The following is a 12464-nucleotide window of genomic DNA, read 5'->3' as shown; positions in this document are numbered from 1 at the left end:
AAACACACCACACACAAAACCACAGAGCTCCTCTCAAAGGGAAAAGCAACAAAAAAGGTTGAATAAATAATGAATAGGAGTTGAAAAGAGCTGGTGAATGTTATGAATCTGGGACATCCTCATCTCTCAGTCAAGGCTACACGTTTCTGCCTTTCACTCTGTGACAAAGAGAGGGAGGGAAGAGAGACAGAGGTAGAGATAGAGGAGAGGGAAAAAGCAGAGAGAGAGAGGGAGGGAAGAGAGACAGAAAGAGGTAGAGATAGAGGAGGGAAAAAGCAGAGAGAGAGAGGGAGGGAAGAGAGACAGAAAGAGGTAGAGATAGAGGAGAGGGAAAAAGCAGAGAGAGAGGGAGGGAAGAGAGACAGAAAGAGGTAGAGATAGAGGAGAGGGAAAAAGCAGAGAGAGAGGGAGGGAAGAGAGACAGAAAGAGGTAGAGATAGAGGAGAGGGAAAAAGCAGAGAGAGGGAGGGAAGAGAGACAGAAAGAGGTAGAGATAGAGGAGAGGGAAAAAGCAGAGAGAGAGAGGGAGAGAAATGGAGCATAGAGACAGAGAGATGTACAGTAGTTAACGTGATATTGAAATGAAAGCTCCATTAAGGAGGGGAAGAGAGGTTTACAGCCAAAAGGGTTCATATTGCACAGCAGAGAGACAGAGACACAGGCCAGGGGAATGACAGAGGAGACACAGCAGAGGAGAGTGGAGGAGTGAGTTAATGGTCTGGGGGATGAGCAGACATGGGTTTGGCCAAAGAACCAGAGAGATCTCCTCTCCTGTTGAAAATCTGGAGACCTAATCAAGACTAATCAGGGCCTCATTAAGACTCGTACATCTGAGGGGTGGAGATAAATTGGCCCTAACACAGCATGGCACCTCAAGCTTAGACAGACTGGGGTCAAGAATGACGAAATGCTGGACGGATCATGTTTTTTTATTTCATTTTTTTGTAAATGCTGTTGTTACAAAATCATAACAATTAAAAAGTGTTTAGTAGCCACAAAGACAGCATTATATATTCTATAAATCATGACTCATCTCTATGCTATTATGTTGACACCGAAAGCATCAAGGCCACAATATGTTTAAAGTTCTCCCTAAGAGAGACAGGAAGAATACGTGTGGAATAACAAGCTGCGTGCACATTCAGCAGCGTTAGTTTCCTCCGCTCACCTTGTATGCGTATCCTCAGGTCCCTGCTGCGTAGGTTGATGTCATTGGCAACCTCACACCTGTAGACTCCAGAGTCATTCCATTGGAGGGGCCTCAGAAACAGCAAGGTGTTGTTCACTATCTCCACCCCTTCTGGCATTTTCCCGTCCAGTCTTGGATATCCACACACAATTACATTATACACAAACACTGGTTCAACGTTTAATCTGCAGTGGGAACAAATCTGTGCACATAAAAACACGAGTAGCAAGCGCACACGCTCACACACCTGATCCATGTGAAGTGGTGTGCTGGTGGGTTTGCGTTGGCTTTGCAGGTCAGTTGGATGTTCTCACGGCCCACATACCAGTCACCGTCATAACCTACGACCACGATGTCTGGGGCGTCTGCAGAGACACGGACACAGAGAAGGGGCAACAGACAGAACCTGAAAACGTGGAAAACTCAACCACCCCAACCTTTTTTGGTTACATGAATCAATCAAATCTGATGAAATTCCAGCATCAAAGACACAGTACCAGTCAAAAGTTTGGACACACCTACTCATTCAAGGGTTTTTCTTTATTTTTTTACTATTTTCTACATTGTAGAATAAAAGTGAAGACATCGAAACTATGAGATAACACATATGGAATCATCTATTATCCAAAAAAAGTGTTCAACAAATCAAAATATATTTTATATTTGAGATTCTTCAAAGTAGCCACCCTTTGCCTTGATGACAGCTTTGCACACTCTTGGCATTCTCTCGACCAGCTTCATGAGGAAGTCACCTGGAATGCATTTCAATTAACAGGTGTGTCTTGTTAAAAGTTAATTTGTGGAATTTCCTTCCTTTATGCATTTGAGCCAATCAGTTGTGTTGTGATGAGGTAGGGGTGGTATACAGAAGATGATATTTATCAAATAGGGCTAAGTCCATGTTATGGCAAGAACAGCTCAAATAAGCAAAGAGAAATGAACGTGAAGGTCAATCAATATGGAAAATGTCAAGAACTTTGAACGTTTCTTCAAGGGCAGTCGCAAAAACCATCAAGATCTATGATGAAACTGCCTCTCATGAGGACCGCCACAGGAAAGGAAGACCCAGAGTTCCCTCTGCTGCAGAGGATAAGTTCATCAGAGTTACCAGCCTCAGATTGCAGCCCAAATAAATGCTTCACGGAGTTAAAGTAACAGACACATCTCATCAACTGTTCAGAGGAAACTGTGTGAATCAGGCCTTCATGGTCGAATCGCTACAAAGAAACCACTACCAATAATAAGAGGAGACTTGCTTGGGCCAAGAAACACGAGCAATGGACATTAGACTGGTGGAAATCTGTGCTTTGGTCTGATGAGTCCAAATTTGAGATTTTTGGTTCCAACCTCTGTGTCTTTGTGACACAGAGTAGGTGAATGGATGATCTCTGCATGTGTGGTTCCCACCGTGAGGAGTTGTGATGGTATGGGGCTGCTTTTCTGGTGACATTGTCAGTGATTTATTTAAAATTCAAGGCACACTTAACCAGCATGGCTACCACAGCATTCTGCAGCGATACATCCCATCCCATCTGGTTTGAGCTTAGCGTTTTTCAACAGGGCAATGACCCAAAACAGACCTTCAGGCTGCGTAAGGGCTATTTGACCAAGGAGAGTGATGGAGTGCTGCATCAGATGACCTGGCCTCTATAAACACAATGTGTTATTTCCTAGTTGAGGTCATCACTCAAAATTTTACAAATTAAGAAAAACCCTTGAATGAGTAGGTGTCCAAACTTTTGACTAGTACTGTATGTGTGAATGATTCTGAACAGAAAACTACTCATACTGAATCACACACACACACACACACACAGAGAGAGACTCACACTGCACGTTGAGCTGGTAGGGGATCCTGAAGTCTGTGTGCAGGGCAGGATGACGCACCACACAGGTGAGGGCGTGACCCTGGATGTGGCGGGTGGGCTGCCACAGGTAGCGCACCTGGGTGCTGGTCGTGCCGTTTGCCTCGTCCTGCAGCGACACCTCCGATTGGCCAAACAGGTCAGTCTCCCAGGAGACTTCGGCGGGGGGCCGGGCCCGCTCAGCGATGCAGGTGGCCACCACTGTTTCATTGCCCTCGTCGATCAGAGCTACCGAGCCAGCCGACACATACACCCTGGGCTCCACTGAGAGAGAGAGAGAAGGGGTGAGGAAATATGGATAGAAAGGGTTGTAGTGTTCAGTCAGTGTTCCAGTATCTTCTAGGGCAGGGGTCCCCAATTACATTCAGCCATGGGACGATTTTTCCTTGAGCGGTTGGTCGGGGGGCTGGAAAATAGTTAGAAATAATTTTTACACTACAAATTGACCACAAAAATCCCTAACAGATACTGTGTAGTATTTGACAAAAACAGAATAATTTCAAACCTGGATTACATTGGGATACGATCACGTTTTAATTTATGCGTGAGAATATTTGCAAACTGATTTCCTAAATTAACATCACTTTGAGATGATTTTCTGGTGATTTTACAGTCTTACATCCAAAAACGAAAATTCTAAATATACACATATATATATATATATATATATATATATATTCCGATTTTGTTGTTGTTGTCAGGGGCCAAATGAAATCACCAGCGGGCCGAATATGGCCCGTGGGCCACCTATTGGGGAACCCTGCTCTCGGGAAGCAGAGTTCCCGAGTAGGGTCTGGAAGTGGTTCAGTCATTCACCAAGCTCTTGTTTCCTTCTTTCCGTCACTCTTTCTTTCAACCGCCGCCCCCCTTTCCATCTCCCTCCTTTCCCCTGTCCTACTACGCAGTAGCAGCTCAGAGACTTCCTGTAACCCTTCAAAAACAGTGTGTGTAAGCCATGGCCTTGCCTGGAATAATACATCTAACTAACCCCGACTAACTCCCCGGGATCCTTTAAAAGAGGGGCGTCTCAATTGCCCACCACATTCCTCTAGCTCCAATTATAGCACCCTGTTCCTGTGCACCCCTCCCTCGCTCCCATTCCTTCACCCCTCCTCTCACGCAACTGTACCCATACCGTTCTCATTGCAATGCCCCTTTAACCAACCCTTATTCCAACCCCTCGTCCTCACTACCTTCCATCCTTTCTCTCCACACTTTGTCTTACCACTCTCCCTCTGGCCCAGTGACGTGAGTAGGATCCTCTCCCCCACAATGGCCATGTGTAGTTCATACATTTTTACATGAGGCTCTTTACTAAGATGCAGGATTACGTTTCAGAATATTACAAGCACACCATCAGCCATACAAACACACACACTTACAAGAGGTGTGTTGCACAGAGACAGACACTAGTGGTGGGTCATATGGCCAAAAATCCATATTGTAATAAATTGCCTGAATTGATGAGATAATTATTATTTAAAATAATATTTTAAACTACTACTACTGGTTGTAGGCATCAATTGTCCCATTAACAATCACCCATATTAGCAAACTTATTTAATTTCAAACGTCACATTTCTCGAGTATAGGTTACTTATAATATCAGCAAAATGCCTGCGATAAGTGATCGGTATAGTCAGTGTCAATAATTTCCTGTTTATCGTCCCAGCTCTAATTGGCACACACACACGCGCACAAGCACACCCCAACACAAGCACACCCCAACACAAGCACACCCCAACACAAGCACACACACTCCTACCGAGCACGCTGACAGTGGTGGAGGCCTGTGTGTTGCCCAGGGGGAAGGTGGCCACCTTGCAGGTGTACACTCCAATGTCCTCAAAGCCCACATCCTCCAGTATGATGGTGGCGTCATGGGAGGAGGGCGAGCGGAAGGACAGGCGGCGCACATAGTTTGGGGGGATCGAGATGCCGAACACAGGATTGTACACCGCCACAGTCACCGAGCCTGTGGGGAGCCGGCGCTCCCAGGAACTCTGGGTAAGACTGAGGTTGGCCCCCACCTCCACGCTACAGCCCAACGTCACATTCTTCCCCAATACAGCACTCACCTTCTGGGGAACCAACACCTGACTGCACCCCACACCTGGAGCACAGAGAGGGAGAGAATGAAAGAGAAAATGATTAGTTTCACCATCAACAATCAGTTAATTCCATTTTTTTCTGAAGAACTACTGTAAGAATCAAAAAGAAAAGAATAACCACATTCCCCTGTGGTTAGTCACGAAGTACAATCAAAAGAGTTGTACTTATCTTGGGCAGTGAAACATAAGCCTGTGTGCAATGTGTATGGCTGTAAATGTAATATGCCCACTGATGACGCAATAAAGGACTGTGGCAAAAGCATACGGACTTCCCCTCAACACACTATACCCTCCATCTGTCTCTCAGTTGGACATCATTTACCTAATAACATCACATTGGTCACATGCACGTGGTTAGCAGACGTTATTGGTCACATGCACGTGGTTAGCAGGCGTCATTGGTCACATACGTGGTTAGCAGATGTTATTCAAATCAAATCAAAGTTAATTTGTCACGTGTGCCCAATACAACAGGTGTAGTAGACCTTACAGTGAAATGCTTACTTACAGGCTCTAACCAATAGTGCAAAAAATGTATTCGGTGAACAATAGGTAGGTAAAGAAATAAAACAACAGTAAAAAGACAGGCTATATACAGTAGCGAGGCTATAACAAGTAGTGAGGCTACATACAGACACCGGTTAGTCAGGTTGATTGAGGTAGTATGTACATGTAGATATGGTTAAAGTGGCTATGCATATATGATGAACAAAGAGGGGTTGGCAGGTGGGACACAATGCAGATAGCCCGGTTAGCCACTGTGCGGGAGCACTGGTTGGTCAGGTAGTATGTACATGAATGTATAGTTAAAGTGACTATGCATATGAGATAAACAGAAAGTAGCGGCAGCATAAAAGGAGGGGTTGGGGGGGGCAACACAATGCAAATAGTCCGGGTAGCCATTTGATTACCTGTTCAGGAGTCTTATGGCTTAGGGGTAAAAACTGTTGAGAAGCCTTTTTGTCCTCGACTTGACACTCCAGTACCGCTTGCCATGCGGTAGTAGAGAGAACAGTCTATGACTGGGGTGGCTGGGGTCTTTGACAATTTTCAGGGCCTTCCTCTGACACAGCCTGGTGTAGAGGTCCTGGATGGCAGGACCTGGGCTGTACGCACTACCCTCTGAAGTGCCTTGCGGTCAGAGGCCGAGCAGTTGCCGTACCAGGAATTGATGCAACCAGTCAGGATGCTCTCGATGTTGCAGCTGTATCACCTTTTGAGGATCTCAGGACCCATGCCAAATCTTTTTAGTTTCCTGAGGGGGAATAGGCTTTGTCCTGCCCTCTTCAAAAACTGTCTTGGTGTGTTTGGACCATTCTAGTTTGTTGTTGATGTGGACACAGTGGAACTTGAAGCTCTCAACCTGCTCCACAACAGCCCCGTCGATGAGAATGGGGGCGTGCTCGGTGCTCCTTTTCCTGTAGTCTACAATGATCTCCTTAGTCTTGCTTATGTTGATGGATAGGTTGTTATTCTGGCACCACCCGGCCAGGTCTCTGACTTCCTCCCTATAGGCTGTCTCGTCGTTGATCAGGTCTACCACTGTTGTGTCGTCGGCAAACTTAATGATGGTGTTGGAGTTGTGCCTGGCCATGCAGTCGTGGGTGAACAGGGAACACAGGAGGGGACTGAGCACGCACCCCTGGGGAGCTCCAGTGTTGAGATGCAGCGTGGCAGATGTGTTGCTGCCTACCCTCACCACCTGGGGGTGGACCGTCAGGAAGTCCAGGATCCAGTTGCAGAGGGAGGTGTTTAGTCCCAGGATCCTTAGCTTAGCAATGAGCTTTGAGGGCACTATGGTGTTGAACACTGAGCTGTAGTCAATGAAGAGCATTCTCACATAAGTGTTCCTTTGTCCAGGTGGGAAAGGGAAGTGCAATAGAGATTGCATCATCTGTGGATCTGTTTGGGCGGTATGCAAATTGGAGTGGAACTTGGGTTTCTGGGATAATGGTGTTGATGTGAGCCATTACCAACCTTTCAAAGCACTTCATGGCTACAGACGTGAATGCTACGGGTCTGTAGTCATTTTGGGCAGGTTGCCTTTGCATTCTTGGGCACAGGTGGTCTGCTTGAAACATGTTGGTATTACAGACTCAGTCAGGGACAAGTTGAAAATGTCAGTGAAGACACCTATGTTGACCTGTTTAAAAGGTCTTACGTCAGCTACGGAGAGCGTGATCACACAGTCATCCGGAACAGCCGATGCTCTCATGCATGCCTCAGTGTTGCTTGCCTCGAAGTGAGCATAGAAGTGATTTAGCTCGTCTGGTAGGCTCGTGTCACTGGGCAGCTCGCGGCTGTGCTTCCCTTTGAAGTCTGGAGCCGGTGTTGTATGATTCAATCTTAGCCCTGTATTGACGCTTTGCCTGTTTGATGGTTCATCGCAGGGAATAGCAGGATTTCTTGTAAGCTTCCGGGTTAGAGTCCCGCACCTTGAAAGCGGCAGCTCTACCCTTTAGCTCAGTGTGAATGTTGCCTGTAATCCATGGCTTCTGGTTGGGGTATGTACGTACAGTAACTGTGGGGAAGACGTCCTCAATGCACTTATTGATAAAACCAGTGACTGATGTGGTGTACTCCTCAATGCCATTGGAAGAATCCTGGAACATGTTCTAGTCTGTGATAAAACAGTCCTGTAGTTTAGCATTTGCTTCATCTGACCACTTTTTTTATTAGTGACATACACGTGTTTAGCAGATGTTATTGTGGGTGCAGCGAAATGCTTGTGTTTCTGGCTCTGACAGAGCAGCAATACAGTGCCTTGCGAAAGTATTCGGCCCCTTTACTTTCAGTGCAGCAAACTCTCTCCAGAAGTTCAGTGAGGTTCTCTGAATGATCCAATGTTGACCGAAATGACTAATGATGATAAATACAATCCGCCTGTGTGTAATCAAGTCTCCGTATAAATGCACCTGCACTGTGATAGTCTCAGAGGTCTGTTAAAAGCGCAGAGAGCATCATGAAGAACAAGGAACACACCAGGCAGGTCCGAGATACTGTTGTGAAGAAGTTTAAAGCCGGATTTGGATACAAAACGATTTCCCAAGCTTTAAACATCCCAAGGAGCACTGTGCAAGCGATAATATTGAAATGGAAGGAGTATCAGACCACTGCAAATCTACCAAGACCTGGCCGTCCCTCTAAACTTTCAGCTCATACAAGGAGAAGACTGATCAGCCAAGAGGCCCATGATCACTCTGGATGAACTGCAGAGATCTACAGCTGAGGTGGGAGACTCTGTCCATAGGACAACAATCAGTCGTATATTGCACAAATCTGGCCTTTATGGAAGTGGCAAGAAGAAAGCCATTTCTTAACCTGTTACTCCTACCCCCTACTTTTTCGAACATTGTTAAAAATCGCGCAACATTTCAGCGCCCTGCTGCTCATGCCAGGAATATAGTATATGCATGATTAGTATGTGTGGATAGAAAACACTCAGACGTTTATAAAACTGGTTAAATCACGGCTGTGACTATAACAGAACGTGCGTTTCATCAAAAAGTGCAGGAAAATCTGATCACTGAAAATGGAAAAATATATCCATGCGCGACTTGAACCCATTGATAAAGGTGAACCACATTTAATGGGGCTGAGGTTGCAATACCTACAGATTCCACACGCTGTCTAGAGTCTTATAATTTGCCTACTATTTGTTTCTTGGTCAAACAGACGCAAGGCGGATATTATGGTTGAGATTTACCCGGACATTATTTCCAGACGGACAGCTAAAGAATATACTTCGACTCGTGATCAATTTGATCGCTTATTAACGTTTACTAATACCTAAAGTTACATTACAAAAGTATTTCGAAGTGTTTTGTGATAGTTTTATCGTCGACTTTTTTAATTTAAAAAAATGACGTTACGTTATAAGACGCTATTTTTTTTCCTTTATCACACAGTCTTCATAGATCGATATCTAGGCTATATATGGACCGATTTAATCGAAAAAAATACCCAATAGTGATTATGGGACATCTAGGAGTGCCAACAAAGAAGATGGTCAAAGGTAATGAATGTTTTATATTTTATTTGTGTGGTTTGTGTAGCGACGACTATGCTAATTATTTTGTTTACGTCCCCTGCGGGTCTTTTGGGGTGTTACATGCTATCAGATAATAGCTTCTCATGCTTTCGCCGAAAAGCATTTAAAAAATCAGACTTGTTGCCTGGATTCACAACGAGTGTAGCTTTAATTCAATACCCTGCATGTGTATTTTAATGAACGTTTGAGTTTTAACTAGTACTATTAGCATTTAGCGTAGTGCATTTGCATTTCCAGATGTCTAGATGGGACGCCTGCGTGTCAGGTAGGAGCAAGAGGTTAAAGATATCCATAAAAAGTGTTGTTTAAAGGTTGCCACAAGCCACCTGGGAGACACACCAAACATGTGGAAGAAGGTGCTCTGGTCAGATGAAACCAAAATTGAACTTTTTGGCAACAATGCAAAACGTTATGTTTGGCGTAAAAGCAACACAGTTCATCACCCTGAACACACCATCCCCACTGTCAAACATGGTGGTGGCAGCATCATGGTTTGGGCCTGCTTTTCTTCAGCAGGGACAATGGTTAAAATTGATGGGAAGATGGATGGAGCCAAATACAGGACCATTCTGGAAGAACACCTGATGGAGTCTGCAAAATACCTGAGACTGGGATGGAGATTTGTCTTCCAACAAGACAATGATCCAAAACATAAAGCAAAATCTACAATGGAATGGTTCAAAAATAAACATATCCAAGTGTTAGAATGGCCAAGTCAAAGTCCAGACTTGAATCCAATCGAGAATCTGTGGAAAGAACTGAAAACTGCTGTTCACAAATGCTCTCCATCCAACCTCACTGGAGCTCGAGCTGTTTTGCAAGGAGGAATGGGAAAAAATTTCAGTCTCTCGATGTGCAAAACTGATAGAGACATACCCCAAGCGACTTACAGCTGTAATCGCAGCAAAAGGTGGCGCTACAAAGTATTAACTTAAGGGGGCTGAATAATTTTGCACGCCCAATTTTTCAGTTTTTGATTTGTTAAAAAAGTTTGAAATATCCAATAAATGTCGTTCCACTTCATGATTGTGTCCCACTTGTTGTTGATTCTTCACAAAAAAATAGTTTTATATCTTTATATTTGAAGCATGAAATGTGGCAAAAGGTCGCAAAGTTCAAGGGGGCCGAATACTTTAGCAAGGCACTGAATCTAACCATTTCACAACATATGCCCAATACACACAAATATAAATTAAGGAATGGGATTAAGAATATATAAATATATGGACGAGCAATGTCAGAGCGGCATAGACTAAGATACAGTAGGATAGAATACAGTATATACATATGAGATGAGTAATGCAAAGTATGTAAACATTTTTAGTGACTAGTGTTCCATTTATTAAAGTTGCCAGTGATTTCAAGTCTATGTACATTTGAAGTTGGAAGTTTACATACACTTCGGTTGGAGTCATTAAAACTCATTTTTTTCAACCACTCCACAAACTTCTTGTTAACAAACAATAGTTTTGGCAAGTCGGTTAGGACATTTACTTTGTGCATGACACAAGTAATTTTTCCATCAATTGTTTACAGACAGATTATTTCACTGGGTCAGAAGTTCAAACACTAAGTTGACTGACTTTAAACAGCTTGGAAAACTCCAGAAAATTATGTCATGGCTCTAGAATCCAAGAACAACAGCAAAGGACCAAGTGAAGTTGCTGGAGGAAACAGTTACAAAAGGATCTATATTCACAGTAAAACGAGTCCTATATCGACATAACCTGAAAGGCCGCTCAGCAAGGAAAAATCCAGGCTACGGTTTGCAACTGCACATTGGGACAAAGATCGTACTTTTTGGAGAAATGTCCTCTGGTCTAATGAAACAAAAATAGAACTATTTGGCCATAATGACCATCGTTATGTTTGGAGGAAAAAGGGGGAGGCTTGCAACCCGAAGAACACCATCCCAACCGTGAAGCACGGGGGTGGCAGCATTATGTTGTGGGGGTGCTTTGCTGCAGGAGGGACTGATACACTTCACAAAATAGATGGCATCATGAGGGAGGAAAATTCCGTGGATATATTGACGCAACATCTCAAGACATCAGTTAAAGTTAAAGCTTGGTAGCAAATGGACAATGACCCCAAGCATACTTCCAATTTTGTGGCAAAATGGCTTAAGGACAATAAAGTCAAGGTATTGGAGTGGCCATCACAAAGCCCTGCCCTCAATCCTATAGAAGATTTGTGGGCAGAACTGAAAAAGTGTGTGCGAGCAAGGAGGCCTACAAACCTAACTCAGTTACACCAGCTGTGTCAGGAGGAATGGAGAAAATAATTCATTGTGGGAAGCTTGTGGAAGGCTACCCAAAACGTTTGACCCAAGTTAAACAATTTAAAGGCAACGCTACAAAAAAAACAATTGAGTGTATGTAAACTTCTGACCCACCGGGAATGTGATGAAAGAAATAAAAGCTGAAATAAATCACTCTACTATTATTCTGACACTTCACATTCTTAAATAAAGTGGTGATCGTAACTGACCTAAGACAGGGAATTTTTACTGAGTTGTGAAAAACTGAGTTGAAATGTATTTGGCTAAGGTGTATGTAAACTTCCAACTTCAACTGTATATAGCTATTTACAGTTTGATGGCTTTGAGATAGAAGCCATTTTTCAGTCTCTCGGTCCCAGCTTTGAAGCACCTGTCTGACCTCGCCTTCTGGAGGATAGCGGTGTGAACAGGCAGTGGCTCAGGTGGTTGTTGTCTTTGATTATATTTTTGGCCTTCCTGTGACATTGGGTAATGTGAATGTCCTGGAGGCCAGGTAGTTAATCCCCAGTGATGCGTTGGGCAGTTCGCACCACCCTCTGGAGAGCCCTACGGTTGGGGGCAGTGCAGTTGCCGTACCAGGCGGTGATACAGCCCGACAGGACGCTCTCAATTGTGCATTTGTAAAAGTTTGTGGGTTTTATGTGCCTAGTCAAATTTCTTCAGCCTCCTGAGGTTGAATAGGCGCTGTGGAGCCTTCTTCACCACACCGTCTGTGTGGGTGGACCATTTCAGTTTGTCAGTGATGTGTACACCGAGGAACTTGAAGCTTTCCACCTTCGCCACTGTGCTCCCTCTGCGGTTACCTGAAGTCCACGATCATCTCCTTTGATTTGTTGACGTTGAGTGAGAGGTTATTATCCTGGTTACTCCCAGAGCCCTCACCTCCTCCCCATAGACGGTCTCGTCATTGCTGGTAATCAAGCATGCTACTGTTGGGTTGTCTGAAATCTTGATGATTGAGTTGGAG

General features: G+C 44.3%; 1 protein-coding gene across 39 annotated transcripts in view; it reads right to left on the bottom strand.

Moving 5' to 3' along the window:
• The window catches only part of nectin3b (nectin cell adhesion molecule 3b), a 94688-nt gene that overhangs the window by 23907 nt on the left and 58317 nt on the right, over positions 1–12464 (bottom strand). For all 39 annotated transcript variants that reach the window (XM_035780576.2, XM_052457158.1, XM_052457157.1 and 36 more), the window contains exons 2-5: positions 4820–5167; positions 3019–3318; positions 1437–1554; positions 1169–1320 (exon numbers count right to left, since the gene is read on the bottom strand). In XM_035780576.2, the coding sequence (XP_035636469.1) occupies positions 1169–1320; positions 1437–1554; positions 3019–3318; positions 4820–5167 (918 nt within the window). The remainder of the gene's footprint in view (positions 1–1168; positions 1321–1436; positions 1555–3018; positions 3319–4819; positions 5168–12464) is intronic.

Source organism: Oncorhynchus keta, chromosome 11, assembly GCF_023373465.1.
Source record: "Oncorhynchus keta strain PuntledgeMale-10-30-2019 chromosome 11, Oket_V2, whole genome shotgun sequence".
Taxonomy (NCBI): domain Eukaryota; kingdom Metazoa; phylum Chordata; class Actinopteri; order Salmoniformes; family Salmonidae; genus Oncorhynchus; species Oncorhynchus keta.
This window is presented reverse-complemented; position numbering and strand designations above follow the sequence as displayed.